This window comes from Pleurodeles waltl, chromosome 3_1 (genome assembly GCF_031143425.1).
Source record: "Pleurodeles waltl isolate 20211129_DDA chromosome 3_1, aPleWal1.hap1.20221129, whole genome shotgun sequence".
Lineage (NCBI taxonomy): Eukaryota > Metazoa > Chordata > Amphibia > Caudata > Salamandridae > Pleurodeles > Pleurodeles waltl.
The window spans coordinates 1931701042-1931719826 of NC_090440.1; the positions used below are offsets into that span (position 1 = coordinate 1931701042).

Here is an 18785-nt window from a genome sequence, read left to right on the forward strand (position 1 = left end):
GGTCTGCCCAGTCCATCTCTGCCCCTGCTGCAGCCTCCAAACCCTCCTAGTCCATCCCCTCACTCCCATCCAGTTGGTGGCAAGAGTCGCCATCACCTGCCCCACTGGGAATCCATCACTACAGACAGGTGGGTTTTGCAGATCGTTTAAATGGGCTACTCCCTCCCTTTCGAATCTGCTCCACCAGCCATGCCTCCATCCTTCAGTCACCTTCTAGATGATCATTTGGCACTTCTCTGCCAGGAAGTCGCAGTTCTCCTGGCCCACGAAGCTATAGAGAAGGTCCCTGTGCCCGAAGTAGGTCATGGTTGTTATTCTCGCTACTTTCTGGTGCCGAAAATGGACAAAGCCTTATGTCCTATCCTAGACCTTCGGGACCTGAACTACTTCAAGAAGGATAAATTCAAAATGCTCACCCTGGCTCAGGTTCTGTCTGCCTTGGACTCAAGAGACTGGATGGTAGCTTTGGACTTGGAGGATGCTTATTTCCACATCCAGATCCCCATCCTCCCTGCCCACCGACGTTACCTACGATTCGTGGTAGGTCAAGCGCACTTTCAGTTTATCGTGCTTCCCTCCGGCCCTACCAGTGCCCCTCGGGTGTTCATGAAAGTGATGGCGGTGGTTGCAGCTCATCTGCACAGGTTAGAGGTGTCAGTCTTTCCCTACCTTGACGACTGGCTGTTGAAGGTAGACTTGCCCCAGAAAGTCGTCTCCCACCTTCAGACTACGCCAAATCTCCTGCACACGCTGGGGTTCACTATAAACGTGCTAAAGTCACACCTGACTCCCTCTCAGATGTTCCCTTCATCGGAGCTGTTCTGGACACAGTGCAGATTCGGGCTCATTCTCCCGAAAAGTGATTCCAAGACATTCAGGCTATGATTCCGATCTTTCGGCCTCGGTCTTAGGTTTCGGTGAGACTGACTCTGAGGCTACTGGGCCTCATGGCATCCTGCTAGTAACACATATTAGATGGCATATGCAGACTCTGCAGTGGCGCTTGATATCCCAGTGGGCGCAGCATCAGGTGAATCTCTCTGACATGATCCAGATCTCGGAGGGGACTGCGAAAAAAGACCTGCAGTGGTGGCTTTCGAATCCGCATTGTGTCCACAGAAGATCGCTCTCCCTTCCCCAGCCAGATCTATCCATAGTGACAGATGTGTCGCTTCTGGGTTGGGGCGGTCACATGGGGGTGGTGGAGATCAGAGGCCTCTGGTCTCCGGCGGAGTCTGGGCTGCATATCAATCTTCTGGAGCTCCTGGCGATCAGGCTTGCGTTAAAATCGTTTCTTCCCTCTCTCAAGGGGAAAGTAGTGCAGGTGTTCACGGACAATATTACCGCCATGTGGTACTGCAACAAACAGGGTGGAGTAGGGTCCTGGACCCTTTGTCAGGAGGCACTACACCTCTGGACATGGCTGGAACATCGGGGCATTACCCTGGTGGTTCAACATCTGGTGGGTTCTCAACGCAAGAGTGGACAAACTCAGCTGTTGATGCGCAGCTGATCACGAATGGCGTCTCCATCCAGAGGTGGCACAAGGCCTCTTTCAGCAGTGGGGAGAGCCTTGGTTAGATCTGTTCGCCTCCACAGCGAACGTGCAGTTTCAGCTGTTTTGTGCATTGGAGTTTCCAAGGTGGCACTCGCTCGGAGACGCTTTGTCTCGAGTGGAACTCTGTCCTCCTTTTCGCCCATACCACTTCTGCCCAGAGTTCTCAAGAAGATCAGGAACCACTGGGCCCAAGTCATTTTCGTGGCTCTGGACTGGGCACGGAGAGTCTTGTATCCAGAGCTATTGAGCATGTCCATCGATCCTCTACTCAGACTGCCTCTTCGGGCGGATCTTCTGTCTCAGCAACAGGGGACGGTTCTTCACCAGAACCTGTCCAACCTCTGCCTTCATGCGTGGAGATTGAGCGGCGACAGTTGACTTTTGATCTTCCACCCAAAGTCTGTGATATTATCTTGGCAGCCAGGCGTCCCTACACCAAAACTGTATACACCTGTTGTTGGTATAAATTTGTGGCATGGTGCACCAACAAATCTGTTGATCCCCTCTCTGCCCCTCTATCCGAGGTTCTTCTGTTCATTCTTTCTTTGGCTCAGGGCTCTGCTTTGGGCACCCTTAAAGGGTATTTATCTGCCATTTCAGCTTTCCTTAGGTTATCTGATCAGCCCTCACTTTTTAAATCTCCTATTGTGAGTAGATTCCTAAAAGGCCTCACCCATTTATTTCCTCCCACTCCATTTATCGTGCGTCAGTGGGACCTCAATCTTGTCCTTATTTATTTAATGTGCATCGGGTCAAAGGGAGTACACAATTGTCACTTGCGGTTCCTCACCTTCAAAACTGTCTTTCTTGTTGCCATCACCTCTGCTCGCGGGGTGAGTGAGCTTCAAGCCCTTTCGTCTAAACCTCCATACTTGTCTGTACACCCTGACAAAGTGGTGTTGAGCACTAAGGCTTCCTTCCTTCCAAAGGTGGTTACGCCATTTCATGTAGGCCAATCCTTCACCCTGCCTACTTTCTACGCACCCCCACATCTTTCTCATGAGCAGGAGACTCAAACGTCTGGACCCAAAAAGAAAGTTGGCGTTCTGTCTTAATCATATTAAAGATTTCTGGGTTTACGATCAATTCTTTGCCAAGTATGTGAGTGCGAAAAAAGGGAACGCTTTGACCGAGAAGCAACCCCCTGAGGGCTTGCGTGCTCATTCCACCATAGCACCTGCTCCTTCCACTGTGTTGGCACACGGAGTTCCTGTCCTGGATATCTGCCAGGCAGCTACGTTGGTGTCCCTGCACACGTTTGCTAAATACTACTGCCTGGACAGTCCGGTCTGTACTTTGGTCGTTTGGTCCTGCAGGACTTCCTAGTATGATCTTGGTTCGCAGCCCACCTCTGAGGATGGCATTGCTTGGGTATCTATTCTAAGGTAAGTAATCTGCAACTAGCTCTGGCGCACCAATCTGTGTTCTTAGCGGCTCCACGCTTTGGCGTGGAAAGTTGTTAAAAGAAACTGATGTCACTGCACGAAGGCGGCGTCTATACTACTCCTGACGTCATCACGGCGACTAGGACGCCCACAGAGTCGACCGATGCCACCTACCGACGTACAAGGGCATTGTTCGAAGGAAAAATCTCCTGATCCAGTCTGACGCCTGGGGGAAATTCTGAGGTAAGGAATCTGCAACTAGAATATTTCTCTACCAGATATTTCGTTAAGGAAGGCAAGTGACTTGTACTTCATGGAGCACATCAGGCTGCCAACGTAGGGGTGTGACTAGCCTGGTTGTGCACCACACTTGCATGCATAGCTAGTTTCCCACCTGTCCTGGTGCCAAGTGGGCCTCAGGGCAAGGGGTGTGGCAACTCCCAGGTCTGGGGAAGCCAGGGTCGCATATCAAAGACAGAAGCGACATTGAAGTCCCTTACCTTGGTATGCAGATTGACTAGCCATCCTGCTGAAGTAGGTGATAATACATTCTTCTGGAAGAAGCATTGTTTGTGGCCTCTGAGAACATGGGCTTTCACCTCCACAGGGTCAGAAACACGTCTGTGGAGGCAGGCTGGTTGATACCAATCAGCCAGCACACTAGAGGACTAATGGGTTTCACAGGGTAACTCTAAGGTGCCCTCTGGGTGCATCTGGCATCAGTCTGGATTTATAAAGGCAAGGTGTTTCATACCAACACCATAGGTTTCAATGAAGCCATTGTGTAGCTGGGTAACTCTTAATGACAAGTCTACAGTACATATCTTAAGATGGCTTCCCTGTTCACTTGCAACATCTAGTAATTGAACTAGGCATTACTGGGGCATATATGCTCGTGGAGATATGTTCATACATCAAGTATAATGCACCCTACCTTGGGGCTCTAAGGCCTGCTGTAGGGGTGGGTTACTTGTACTTAGATGATAAAGTGAGTGGGGCATGGCACACAATGAGTGTCATGTCTTTTTGCTCATGGCTTGCTCCATGAAACAGTCTGCGATGGCAGGCTGTGTGCTGTTTTTAGGGGGTTAGGGTCCCTTAGGGTGGCACAATACATGCGCAGACCTGAGGGATCCTCTCTAGTACCCAGCCACCAGGGATTCCAATTACTAGAGACTTACAGTGGTACTAGATTGGGTGCCAATTGTAACCTATTTTACCTCATTTTAGAGAAAGAGCACAGGCACATGTTTACCAGGAACCCAGTGCACCTCAGCCGAAAAAAAACTCCGGTCCAGTGAGCAAAAAGTGGAGGTGACCATGTCAAAAAGGGGCACTTTCCTACACCGGGGTCACCATTGACTTCACCCTCAGGACACCCAGCGAAGACAATTTGCTTTCCTGGATTGGGCCATAGTTTGTATGAGGGGCTTTTAGGTTACTGTTCAGGTGGACACTATTTATTGTGGTGATGTCGCCATTTTGGTATCTAAGGCTGACCTGAGATTAGCCTTTGTTCAAGAGTCCTCACACCTACATTCATTGCTTCCTAAAGCTTCGGGGTAAAGACTAGGGCAGAGTGTCCTTTAATATTTCCAATTTTTGGGTTATTGGGTAATATTTCCAATTTGACTCAAACATATACGATAACATTGGCAACAGTGATGTTGTTAGCTGAAATCTAGTGATTAGCACTAAGATGCTAGGCTAATATTTGGTGTATTTTTATGGGCCCTAGGAGGTGTTATCACCAGCTGGTATTTGTGTATGTTACTTTTAACTGTTCGTTTAAATGTATTAAATAAAGTCCTTTATTTTTCCTGAGGGAAAACTCACTGTAGATTTCATTGAGTGTTCTCTGTTGTGTTGTAGTATATGTGAGTTTATAAACCCCTGCACTTCCTGGTGTTTGCCTTCAAAGCATGTGAGCCAAGAGGATAATGTGGATAATATTATGGCCCTGGAATACCTGCACTTAACAACGTAGCCATGCAGATACTTTCAATTAACCACTGACTCCTCTGTAATATCTAGAAGAGGCATAACACTGCCTCTCTCATATTTCCTGACAATTGCTAGCATCTGATTGCAGCTGGATTTAGGTACTGACTAATCACTTTTTTAATTCTAGGCTCAAGGATGTTCAATCCACAGAGGAACTGAACGATGTCTACAATCACTTTCTGTTGTACTATGGTCGAGACATCCCGAAAATGCAGAATGCAGCCAAAAACAGTCGCAAGAAGCTGAAACGCATCAGAGAGGAAGGTGATGAAGGTCGGTATCATTTCTTTCTTATTTATCAGTTGTTTAAACTAAATCATGCATTCTCTTGCTATTGAAATCTATCCACAAACATCTTTGCCTTTTATATAACTATATGTAAATGGCAAGAACCTGCGACCAATTTTTAAATTATTAAGGTAGATAAAGTGAGTGTTTAAAGGACGTGTCATTTTGTGAGGCAAACTTTGTTAGTTCCCAGTATTCCCAATCCTAGAATCTTCACTGAAATAACAGATACTGAGTATCTATATTTTGGTTTGGGAATCCATAACACCTTAACAAGAAATTAATTGTCTTTTGCAACTAATTTAATTATATTAAGAACTATGTTTTGCTGAGGGGGAAGACCTCATTCCAGAATTACCTCAGAAGCTGACCGTGGAAAAAAACTTGGGTATTATCTGCATTGTCTGATTTTTCTGCGTAGTTATTTTGTCTTTATTTAAAAGAAAAACTGTGTTCAAAACGCACTAAAGACATTTTGTTACATAATTTGAGTTTTTTATTTAATTCACTGTAATATGAAATAAAAATAAACAAAGATGCTTAATTTGAATTAGTTAAATCATGTTTATGAACACAATTTTCTCTTAACATAAAGGTTCTGGCTTTCCTCATGGAAGCACAGATCCTCAGTGTTCATGGATTTAACCAAGGTTCCAAGGATTGAGAGTCAGTAACTTCTTCTAAATTGTACTGCCTACATTTATTTCTCAAATAAGTAGTGATTGGAATTGGAATGTTGGGCTGGGGTAGAGGGAGGTCAGTGGATTGTCTTAACAGAGCACCCACCAAGCCCAAACAGTATGCGCAGCAGAGGTTTTTCTCAAGAATGACTTACTCTTGGTATTATGACTGAAGCAGCAAGACTCTATCAGCTATGGTGTTGAGTATATGTACAGTGGTCTAACTCAAATTGGTGCAAATCAATTTAATGAAAACATATTAATTCAAGGTTACATACTCCGGTATTGCTGTGGACAGGAGTGAGAAAGATGTTGGAGTAATTGGTAGAAATGTTCAAAAACCTATGGTGTGAAAGTAGCAACAATCGCCATATTTATTTATATATAAAAATTGAGCCAAAAGCCCTCCACATTCACTTTGTGATCTCTGGAGTTAAATGTGAATGAGCCCAGCAGGGTTGATTACACTTTGTCCTTCACTGAAGCAGTGTGTTCTTTGTAAGATGGCTTGAACATTAATGTTTGAGCCATTGGTGCTCAAGCTTGCAGAACTGAACAACCAATTAATGTGTCAAGCTGTGTGGTGGGAAGCTAAGACCAAAGACTGAGGTTTTGTGCTCTGGCATGTGGTATTGTACATTAGGTCAAAACACAACATATTACTAATGGAGGCAGTTCTGAACTTCAATACGAGTATGTAGGAAGTTGGCTCTGTATGTGCTATTTCAAAGTAAGGAATAGCATGCACAGAGTCCAAGGGTTCCCCTTAGAGGTAAAATAGTGGTAAAAATAGATAATACTAATGCTCTATTTTGTGGTAGTGTGGTCGAGCAGTAGGCTTATCCAAGGAGTAGTGTTAAGCATTTGTTGTACATACACATAGACAATAAATGAGGTACACACACTCAGAGACAAATCCAGCCAATAGGTTTTGTTATAGAAAAATATCTTTTCTTAGTTTATTTTAAGAACCACAGGTTCAAATTTAACATGTAATATCTTGTTGGAAAGGTATTGCAGGTAAGTACATTAGGAACTTTGAATCATTTCAATTGCATGTATACTTTTCAAGTTATTCACAAATAGCTATTTCAAAAGTGGACACTTAGTGCAATTTTCACAGTTCCTGGGGGGGGTAAGTTTTTGTTAGTTTTACCAGGTAAGTAAGACACTTACAGGGTTCAGTTCTTGGTCCAAGGTACCCCACCGTTGGGGGTTCAGAGCAACCCCAAAGTCACCACACCAGCAGCTCAGGGCCGGTCAGGTGCAGAGTTCAAAGTGGTGCCCAAAACGCATAGGCTAGAATGGAGAGAAGGGGGTGCCCCGGTTCCGGTCTGCTTGCAGGTAAGTACCCGCGTCTTCGGAGGGCAGACCAGGGGGGTTTTGTAGGGCACCGGGGGGGACACAAGCCCACACAGAAATTTCACCCTCAGCAGCGCGGGGCGGCCGGGTGCACTGTAGAAACAAGCGTCGGGTTTGCAATGTTAGTCAATGAGAGATCAAGGGATCTCTTCAGCGCTGCAGGCAGGCAAGGGGGGGCTTCCTCGGGGAAACCTCCACTTGGGCAAGGGAGAGGGACTCCTGGGGGTCACTTCTCCAGTGAAAGTCCGGTCCTTCAGGTCCTGGGGGCTGCGGGTGCAGGGTCTTTTCCAGGCGTCGGGACTTAGGTTTCAGAGAGTCGCGGTCAGGGGAAGCCTCGGGATTCCCTCTGCAGGCGGCGCTGTGGGGGCTCAGGGGGGACAGGTTTTGGTACTCACAGTCGTAGAGTAGTCCGGGGGTCCTCCCTGAGGTGTTGGTTCTCCACCAGCCGAGTCGGGGTCGCCGGGTGCAGTGTTGCAAGTCTCACGCTTCTTGCGGGGAGTTGCAGGGTTCTTTAAAGCTGCTTCTTGAAACAAAGTTGCAGTCTTTTTGGAGCAGGTCCGCTGTCCTCGGGAGTTTCTTGTCTTTTTCGAAGCAGGGCAGTCCTCAGAGGATTCAGAGGTCGCTGGTCCCTTGGAAGGCGTCGCTGGAGCAGGATTCTTTGGAAGGCAGGAGACAGGCCGGTGAGTTTCTGGAGCCAAGGCAGTTGGTGTCTTCTGTTCTTCCTCTGCAGGGTTTTTCAGCTAGGCAGTCCTTCTTCTTTGTAGGTTCAGGAAATCTAAATTCTTAGGTTCAGGGGAGCCCTTAAATACTAAATTTAAGGGCGTGTTTAGGTCTGGGGGGTTAGTAGCCAATGGCTACTAGCCCTGAGGGTGGGTACACCCTCTTTGTGCCTCCTCCCAAGGGGAGGGGGTCACAATCCTAACCCTATTGGGGGAATCCTCCATCTGCAAGATGGAGGATTTCTAAAAGTTAGTCACTTCAGCTCAGGACACCTTAGGGGCTGTCCTGACTGGCCAGTGACTCCTCCTTGTTGCTTTCTTTGTTCCCTCCAGCCTTGCCGCCAAAAGTGGGGGCCGTGGCCGGAGGGGGCGGGCAACTCCACTAAGCTGGAGTGCCCTGCTGGGCTGTGACAAAGGGGTGAGCCTTTGAGGCTCACCGCCAGGTGTTACAGCTCCTGCCTGGGGGAGGTGTTAGCATCTCCACCCAGTGCAGGCTTTGTTACTGGCCTCAGAGTGACAAAGGCACTCTCCCCATGGGGCCAGCAACATGTCTCTGGTGTGGCAGGCTGCTGGAACTAGTCAGCCTACACAGACAGTCGGTTAAGTTTCAGGGGGCACCTCTAAGGTGCCCTCTGTGGTGTATTTTACAATAAAATGTACACTGGCATCAGTGTGCATTTATTGTGCTGAGAAGTTTGATACCAAACTTCCCAGTTTTCAGTGTAGCCATTATGGCTACGTGGAGTTCGTGTTTGACAGACTCCCAGACCATATACTCTTATGGCTACCCTGTACTTACAATGTCTAAGGTTTTTGTTTAGACACTGTAGGGGTACCATGCTCATGCACTGGTACCCTCACCTATGGTATAGTGCACCCTGCCTTAGGGCTGTAAGGCCTGCTAGAGGGGTGTCTTACCTATACTGCATAGGCAGTGAGAGGCTGGCATGGCACCCTGAGGGGAGTGCCATGTCGACTTACTCGTTTTGTCCTCACTAGCACACACAAGCTGGCAAGCAGTGTGTCTGTGCTGAGTGAGAGGTCTCCAGGGTGGCATAAGACATGCTGCAGCCCTTAGAGACCTTCCTTGGCATCAGGGCCCTTGGTACTAGAAGTACCAGTTACAAGGGACTTATCTGGATGCCAGGGTCTGCCAATTGTGGATACAAAAGTACATTTTAGGTGAAGGAACACTGGTGCTGGGGCCTGGTTAGCAGGGTCCCAGCACTCTTCTCAGTCAAGTCAGCATCAGTATCAGGCAAAAAGTGGGGGGTAACTGCAACAGGGAGCCATTTCTTTACAGAGTAGATCTGCCTTGAGACTCCAGGAGTTGTAAAGAAGCCTTAGTGGGTGCAAGTGCCCCTTGTGATTGTGACTTGATGCAGGTTTGACTGCCATGACTTTGATGTGCTAGTTGACTCAGTTTAGTGATGTAAACTTTGAAATTCAGGGATAAGATGCACAAACATTCCAAAGCAGTTGGTACTTTTATTTGCGAGTAGTTACACTAAACTTAACCCCGCTGAGCAGGAGCTTCCTCTTGTTTAAAGGTTTTGTTTTAGTGCCACTGAAAGCATGTGGGTTATTCAGATCAAGTTGCCCTAGATTGCAGTCCTTTTCAAGCCAACAAGTATTTATTTAGTTTTTAAAGAAATCTTAGGTTCGATGGCATCTGTCGCTGTAGATACACATGGTATGCATGAGCTCGCCATCTGGTGTTGGGTCGGAGTGTTACAAGTTGTTTTTCTTCGAAGAAGTGTTTTCGAGTCACGGGACCGAGTGACTCCTCCTTCTGTGCTCATTGCGCATGGGCGTCGACTCCATCTTCGATTGTTTTCTTTCCGCCATCGGGTTCGGACGTGTTCCTGTCGCTCCGAGTTTCGGAACGGAAAGATAGCTGAAAACGGAAGATTTTCGACGGTATCGTTGCGATCCGGTTCGAGATAGACACATACGACGACGCGTTGAACATCGAAGCGCTTCGGTGCCCTTCGGGGTAGATTTCGGCACCCCGTCGGGGCCTAGTCGGCCCGACTGCGTGGAGAACAATGCCGATGGAACGGACCCCGTTTCGATTTTGCCCCGAATGCCACAACAAATATCCTTATACGGACCTACACTCTGTCTGTAACCTGTGCCTGTCACCCGAGCACAGCGAAGAATCCTGTGAGGCCTGTCGGGCGTTCCGGTCCCGAAAAACTCTGCGCGACCGTCGAGCGAGAAGACTGCAGATGGCGTCCACGCCAAAGGAGCGTCGACAGTTCGAGACAGAAGAGGAACAGGAGGAATCCTTTTCCATCCAGGATTCAGACTCCGACGAGCTAGACTCTACAAAAACTGTGAGTAAGACGTCGAGATCAGAACTTAAAAAAGGAAAGAAGGCCCAGGGGACGCCACTGCCAACCGGCCATGGCTCCACCCAAATTCTCGGTGACCAACAATCGGCACCGAAAAAGGCCCATTCAGTGTCGAGATCGTGCGACTTCGGTCAAGACACCGGCACGCAGCCTCCTCGGGACGAGAGAGTGCTAAACAGAGGCATCGACACCGAGAGTTCGGTGTCGACACGGATCTACGCCGAGACAGTGGCGCCGAAGACCATAGAGGCCAAGAATTTTCGGCACAGAAAAAGAGGAAGGTTACCTCGGAGCCGAAAAAACAATCAACAGGGGTTTCGGAGCCGAAAAAAGCGACATCAGACCCTGTTTCAGGCTCCTATACTGAAGAGCATTCTATGTCTTCACAAATGAAGAAACATAGATTTGAACAAGAACTGCAATCCACTGACGTGGATCACACGCAAAAGCGTATCTTTATTCAGCAGGGGACTGGGAAGATCAGTACCCTTCCACCTGTCAAACGAAAGAGAACGCTTCAGTTTACTCCTCAGCAACAAACAGCACAAAAGGTAACACCTCCTCCCTCGCCTCCACCTGTAACTCCGGCTTCGCCAACTTACACCCCGTCCCATTCGCCAGCTCACACCGCCATGAGCCACGATGACCAAGATCAGGATGCGTGGGACTTGTACGACGCACCAGTGTCTGATAACAGCCCAGACACATACCCAACTAGGCCATCACCACCGGAAGACAGCACAGCCTACTCACAAGTGGTGGCTAGAGCAGCACTATTCCATAATGTGGAACTACACTCGGAACAAGTAGAGGATGATTTTTTATTTAACACCCTCTCTTCAACCCACAGCTCCTACCAAAGCCTGCCGATGCTCCCAGGCATGCTACGCCATGCAAAGGACATTTTCAAGGAGCCAGTTAAAAGTAGGGCAGTGACGCCTAGGGTGGACAAAAAGTATAAGGCGCCTCCTACGGACCCTGTATTCATCACCTCTCAGCTGCCACCAGATTCTGTGGTGGTAGGGGCTGCCAGAAAACGGGCAAATTCACACACTTCTGGGGATGCACCTCCCCCAGATAAAGAAAGCAGGAAGTTCGATGCAGCCGGGAAGAGGGTTGCTGTCCAAGCAGCAAACCAGTGGCGCATCGCAAATTCACAAGCGCTGCTAGCGCGATACGACAGAGCCCACTGGGATGAGATGCAGCATCTCATTGAACATCTCCCAAAAGATCTGCAAAAAAGAGCAAAACAGGTTGTTGAGGAGGGTCAAAACATTTCCAACAATCAAATACGCTCCTCCATGGATGCAGCAGACACAGCCGCAAGGACCATTAATACGTCGGTTACCATCCGTAGGCACGCATGGCTCAGAGCGTCTGGATTCAAGCCAGAAATTCAGCAGGCAGTGCTTAACATGCCAGTCAACGAAAAACTTCTGTTCGGTCCGGAGGTCGACACAGCCATAGAAAAGCTCAAGAAGGACACTGACACTGCCAAGGCCATGGGCGCACTCTACTCCCCGCAGAGCAGAGGATCTTATAACACCTTCCGCAAAACACCTTTTAGAGGAGGGTTTCGGGGTCAGGCCACACAAGCTAGCACCTCACAGTCCGCACCGCCCACCTACCAGGGACAGTACAGGGGAGGTTTTCGGGGCCAGTATAGAGGGGGGCAATTCCCTAGGAATAGAGGAAGATTTCAAAGCCCCAAAACCACTACCAACAAGCAGTGACTCACACGTCACTCACCCCTCCCGCACAACACCAGTGGGGGGGAGGATACGTCAATATTACGAAGCATGGGACAAAATAACTACAGACACATGGGTCCTAGCAATTATCCAACATGGTTATTGCATAGAATTCCTGCAATTCCCCCCAGACATACCACCAAAATCACAAAATTTATCAAAATACCATTCACAGCTTCTAGAGATAGAAGTTCAAGCACTACTGCAAAAAAATGCAATAGAATTAGTACCAAGCACACAAATAAACACAGGAGTTTATTCACTGTACTTCTTGATACCAAAAAAGGACGAAACACTGAGACCAATTCTAGACCTCAGAGTAGTAAACACATTCATCAAATCAGACCACTTTCACATGGTCACACTACAAGAAGTGTTACCATTGCTCAAAAAACACAACTACATGACAACCCTAGACCTCAAGGACGCATATTTCCATATACCAATACATCAATCACACAGGAAATATCTAAGGTTTGTATTCAAAGGAATACATTACCAATTCAAAGTATTGCCTTTTGGTTTAACAACCGCTCCAAGAGTATTCACAAAATGCCTAGCAGTAGTCGCTGCACACATCAGAAGGCAGCAAATACATGTGTTCCCGTATCTAGACGACTGGCTAATCAAAACCAGTTCGCTCACACAATGCTCAAACCACACAAATCAAGTCATACAAACCCTCTACAAACTAGGGTTCACCGTCAACTTTGCAAAATCAAACATTCTGCCAAGCAAAGTACAGCAATATCTAGGAGCCATAATAGACACGACAAAAGGAGTAGCAACGCCAACTCCACAAAGGATCCACAATTTCAACAGAGTCATTCAACACATGTCTCCAAACCAAACAATACAAGCAAGAACAATACTACAGCTCCTAGGCATGATGTCCTCATGCATAGCCATTGTCCCAAACGCAAGACTGCACATGAGGCCCTTACAACAGTGCCTAGCCTCACAGTGGTCTCAAGCACAGGGTCACCTTCTAGATCTGGTGTTGCTAGACCGCCAAACTTACCTCTCGCTTCTATGGTGGAACAGTATAAATTTAAACATAGGGCGGCCTTTCCAAGACCCAGTGCCACAGTACGTAATAACAACAGATGCTTCCATGACAGGGTGGGGAGCACATCTCAATCAACACAACATAAGAGGACAATGGAACATACATCAAACAAAACTGCATATAAATCATCTAGAATTATTAGCAGTTTTTCAAGCTCTAAAAGCTTTCAAACCAATTGTAAAGAAATGGCTCCCTGTTGCAGTTACCCCCCACTTTTTGCCTGATACTGATGCTGACTTGACTGAGAAGTGTGCTGGGACCCTGCTAACCAGGCCCCAGCACCAGTGTTCTTTCACCTAAAATGTACCATTGATCCCACAATTGGCACACCCTGGCATCCAGATAAGTCCCTTGTAACTGGTACCTCTGGTACCAAGGGCCCTGATGCCAGGGAAGGTCTCTAAGGGCTGCAGCATGCATTATGCCACCCTAGAGACCCCTCACTCAGCACAGCCACACTGCTTACAAGCCTGTGTGTGCTAGTGAGAACAAAATTAGTAAGTCGACATGGCACTCCCCTCAGGGTGCCATGCCAGCCTCTCACTGCCTATGCAGTATAGATAAGACACCCCTCTAGCAGGCCTTACAGCCCTAAGGCAGGGTGCACTATACCATAGGTGAGGGTACCAGTGCATGAGCACTGTGCCCCTACAGTGTCTAAGCAAAACCTTAGACGTTGTAAGTGCAGGGTAGCCATAAGAGTATATGGTCTGGGAGTCTGTTTTACACGAACTCCACAGCACCATAATGGCTACACTGAAAACTGGGAAGTTTGGTATCAAACTTCTCAGCACAATAAATGCACACTGATGCCAGTGTACATTTGATTGTAAAATACACCACAGAGGGCACCTTAGAGGTGCCCCCTGAAACTTAACCAACTATCTGTGTAGGCTGACTAGTTCCAGCAGCCTGCCACACTAGAGACATGTTGCTGGCCCCATGGGGAGAGTGCCTTTGTCACTCTGAGGCCAGTAACAAAGCCTGCACTGGGTGGAGATGCTAACACCTCCCCCAGGTAGGAGCTGTGACACCTGGCGGTGAGCCTCAAAGGCTCACCCCTTTGTCACAGCCCAGCAGGGCACTCCAGCTTAGTGGAGTTGCCCGCCCCCTCCGGCCACGGCCCCCACTTTTGGCGGCAAGGCTGGAGGGAACAAAGAAAGCAACAAGGAGGAGTCACTGGCCAGTCAGGACAGCCCCTAAGGTGTCCTGAGCTGAAGTGACTCTAACTTTTAGAAATCCTCCATCTTGCAGATGGAGGATTCCCCCAATAGGGTTAGGATTGTGACCCCCTCCCCTTGGGAGGAGGCACAAAGAGGGTGTACCCACCCTCAGGGCTAGTAGCCATTGGCTACTAACCCCCCAGACCTAAACACGCCCTTAAATTTAGTATTTAAGGGCTACCCTGAACCCTAGAAAATTAGATTCCTGCAACTACAAGAAGAAGGACTGCCCAGCTGAAAACCCCTGCAGCGGAAGACCAGAAGACGACAACTGCCTTGGCTCCAGAAACTCACCGGCCTGTCTCCTGCCTTCCAAAGATCCTGCTCCAGCGACGCCTTCCAAAGGGACCAGCGACCTCGACATCCTCTGAGGACTGCCCCTGCTTCGAAAAGACAAGAAACTCCCGAGGACAGCGGACCTGCTCCAAGAAAAGCTGCAACTTTGTTTCCAGCAGCTTTAAAGAACCCTGCAAGCTCCCCGCAAGAAGCGTGAGACTTGCCACACTGCACCCGGCGACCCCGACTCGGCTGGTGGCGATCCAACACCTCAGGAGGGACCCCAGGACTACTCTGATACTGTGAGTACCAAAACCTGTCCCCCCTGAGCCCCCACAGCGCCGCCTGCAGAGGGAATCCCGAGGCTTCCCCTGACCGCGACTCTTTGAACCTAAAGTCCCGACGCCTGGGAGAGACCCTGCACCCGCAGCCCCCAGGACCTGAAGGACCGGACTTTCACTGGAGAAGTGACCCCCAGGAGTCCCTCTCCCTTGCCCAAGTGGAGGTTTCCCCGAGGAATCCCCCCCTTGCCTGCCTGCAGCGCTGAAGAGATCCCGAGATCTCTCATAGACTAACACTGCGAACCCGACGCCTGTTCCTACACTGCACCCGGCCGCCCCCGCGCTGCTGAGGGTGAAATTTCTGTGTGGACCTGTGTCCCCCCCGGTGCCCTACAAAACCCCCCTGGTCTGCCCTCCGAAGACGCGGGTACTTACCTGCAAGTGGACCGGAACCGGGGCACCCCCTTCTCTCCATTCTAGCCTATGTGTTTTGGGCACCACTTTGAACTCTGCACCTGACCGGCCCTGAGCTGCTGGTGTGGTGACTTTGGGGTTGCTCTGAACCCCCAACGGTGGGCTACCTTGGACCAAGAACTGAACCCTGTAAGTGTCCTACTTACCTGGTAAAACTAACAAAAACTTACCTCCCCCAGGAGCTGTGAAAATTGCACTAAGTGTCCACTTTTAAAACAGCTATTTGTCAATAACTTGAAAAGTATACATGCAATTTTGATGATTTGAAGTTCCTAAAGTACTTACCTGCAATACCTTTCGAATGAGATATTACATGTAGAATTTGAACCTGTGGTTCTTAAAATAAACTAAGAAAAGATATTTTTCTATACAAAAACCTATTGGCTGGATTTGTCTCTGAGTGTGTGTACCTCATTTATTGTCTATGTGTATGTACAACAAATGCTTAACACTACTCCTTGGATAAGCCTACTGCTCGACCACACTACCACAAAATAGAGCATTAGTATTATCTATTTTTACCACTATTTTACCTCTAAGGGGAACCCTTGGACTCTGTGCATGCTATTCCTTACTTTGAAATAGCACATACAGAGCCAACTTCCTACATTGGTGGATCAGCGGTGGGGTACAAGACTTTGCATTTGCTGGACTACTCAGCCAATACCTGATCACACGACAAATTCCAAAATTGTCATTAGAAATTGATTTTTGCAATTTGAAAAGTTTTCTAAATTCTTAAAAGACCTGCTAGGGCCTTGTGTTAGATCCTGTTTAGCATTTCTTTTAGAGTTTAAAAGTTTGTAAAAGTTTGAATTAGATTCTAGAACCAGTTGTAGATTCTTAAAAAGTATTCCAACTTTTAGAAGCAAAATGTCTAGCACAGATGTGACTGTGGTGGAACTCGACACCACACCTTACCTCCATCTTAAGATGAGGGAGCTAAGGTCACTCTGTAAAATAAAGAAAATAACAATGGGCCCCAAACCTACCAAAATACAGCTCCAGGAGCTTTTGGCAGAGTTTGAAAAGGCCAACCCCTCTGAGGGTGGCAACTCAGAGGAAGAGGATAGTGACCAGGAGGAAAATTCCCCCCTACCAGTCCTATCTAGGGAGAACAGGGTCCCTCAAACCCTGACTCCAAAAATAATAGTCAGAGATGCTGGTTCCCTCACAGGAGAGACCAACACCTCTGAAATCACTGAGGATAACTCCAGTGAAGATGACCCCCTGTTAGCCAGGATGGTCAAAAGATTGGCTTTGGAAAAGCAGCTCCTAGCCATAGAAAGGGAAAGAAAAGAGATGGGCCTAGGTCCCATCGATGGTGGCAGCAACTTAAATAGGGTCAGAGATTCTCCTGACATCCTAAAAATCCCCAAAGGGATTGTAACAAAATATGAAGATGGTGATGACATCACCAAATGGTTCACAGCTTTTGAGAGGGCTTGTGTAACCAGAAAAGTAAACAGATCTCACTGGGGTGCTCTCCTTTGGGAAATGTTCACTGGAAAGTGTAGGGATAGACTCCTCACACTCTCTGGAAAAGATGCAGAATCTTATGACCTCATGAAGGGTACCCTGATTGAGGGCTTTGGATTCTCCACTGAGGAGTATAGAATTAGATTCAGGGGGGCTCAAAAATCCTCGAGCCAGACCTGGGTTGATTTTGTAGACTACTCAGTAAAAACACTAGATGGTTGGTTAACTGGAAATGAAGTGTGTGACTATGTTGGGCTTTATAATTTGTTTATGAAAGAGCACATTTTAAGTAACTGCTTCAATGAAAAGTTGCATCAGTATCTGGTAGATCTAGGTCCAATTTCTCCCCAAGAATTGGGAAAGAAGGCAGACCACTGGGTCAAGACTAGGGTAACCAAAACTTCCACTGGGGGTGACCAAAAGAAAGGGGTTACAAAAACTCCCCAGGAGAAAGTGGGTGACCCTAGAAACAAAGAAAAAGAGTCCTCTGTAGGCCCCCAAAAACCAGAACAGGTGGGTGGGCCCCAAGACACAACCCAAAACAAAGGTGGGTACCAGGGTAAGAACTGGGATGCCACTAAGGCATGGTGCCACAACTGTAAACAGTCTGGGCACCACACCAAGGACACTTCTTGTCCCAAAAACAAACCCCAGAACAAAATTCCAGGGGTAACCAGTGTAGCCATGGGAGATGACTCCTCAGATGAGGAGGTCTTCATCGCCTTCAACTGGAAACAGGGCCCAACAGGTGAGTTGGAGATTCCAGAGGGAAGTAGACACTTCCACCACCTACTGGTGAATGGAATCCCAACCACTGCCCTGAGAGACACTTGTGCCAGTCACACTATTGTGCATGACAGGCTGGTACTCTCAAACCAGTACATCCCAGGTGAGATGGCCAGAGTAAGAGTTAGCCCAGACAGGGTCACTAATAGGCCTGTGGCTCTTGTGCCCATAGAAGTGGGTGGAACTTTTAGCTGGAGAAGGGTGGTAGTCAGTACAGACCTCCCCCTTGATTGTCTCATTGGAAATGACTACCCAGAGGTTAGTCAGAGCCTAAGAGAAGAACTGGTCCAGGGCCAGTCCTCTCCCAAGGATTCTGGAGTGCCTGCCTCTGCAGTAAATGCAAGTAGGCCCCATAAGAAAAAGAAAAGGAAACAGAGTAGGAAAGGTGGACAACCTTTAGCCAAGGTTCCAGCAAGCCAAGGAGATTCTGCTCCAGTAGGGGAGAACTCCAAAAATGGCTCTGATAAAGTCCAACCTGACCCACAAGAAGTCCTGGCTAGTCAGGCAACTGTTAAGCCTGAGTGGGTGGCTCCTCAGCTAACAGAAGAAAGAGTGGAAGAAGGGTGTTTACTACAAGATGTGGTAACCCCCCACTCTAATACAGCAGACAGGCACCCTGAACCCAAAGAAGCCTGTAACTTAGCCCCTTCCCTTGTAGGTGAAGAGCTAAAGGTGTGGTTCTGGGCACTGACAGCTGTCAGTGGCCTCTGCTGGGTGTTAGCCTTTATGGCTGCACTATCCTTGGCATGGTGGTCTGACCCCATGCCAAATAACAAGTTAGGCCCCCTGACCCTGTTGGTCATGGTGGGGTTACTCCAGCTCTGGGTAACCTCTTTGGGTAAGCTAGGGGTGACCCTGGCTAAGATAAGATTAGCAGAGGTGGATACCTCTGACCTCAAAATAGAGAGAATGGGTAAAGACATAAAAAGCACAGACAAGAGGCAGTTCAGACTAGGTCCTATCACTGTGGAAGTGGGTCAGTTCCCCAGAGGGAATGACCTGAACAGGAGGATGTAAGGCAGAGTAGGCCCTGCAACAAACCAGCCATTTCCTCTACTCTTCCTCGCCTGACAGACTAGGAAGACTCTTCCAG

General features: G+C 48.1%; 1 protein-coding gene across 3 annotated transcripts in view; it reads left to right on the forward strand.

Annotated features, from left to right (window-relative positions):
• SUPT6H (SPT6 homolog, histone chaperone and transcription elongation factor) overlaps nucleotides 1-18785 on the forward strand; it is an 893672-nt gene that overhangs the window by 177508 nt on the left and 697379 nt on the right. For all 3 annotated transcript variants that reach the window (XM_069226188.1, XM_069226189.1, XM_069226190.1), the window contains exon 12: nucleotides 5075-5220. In XM_069226188.1, the coding sequence (XP_069082289.1) occupies nucleotides 5075-5220 (146 nt within the window). The remainder of the gene's footprint in view (nucleotides 1-5074; nucleotides 5221-18785) is intronic.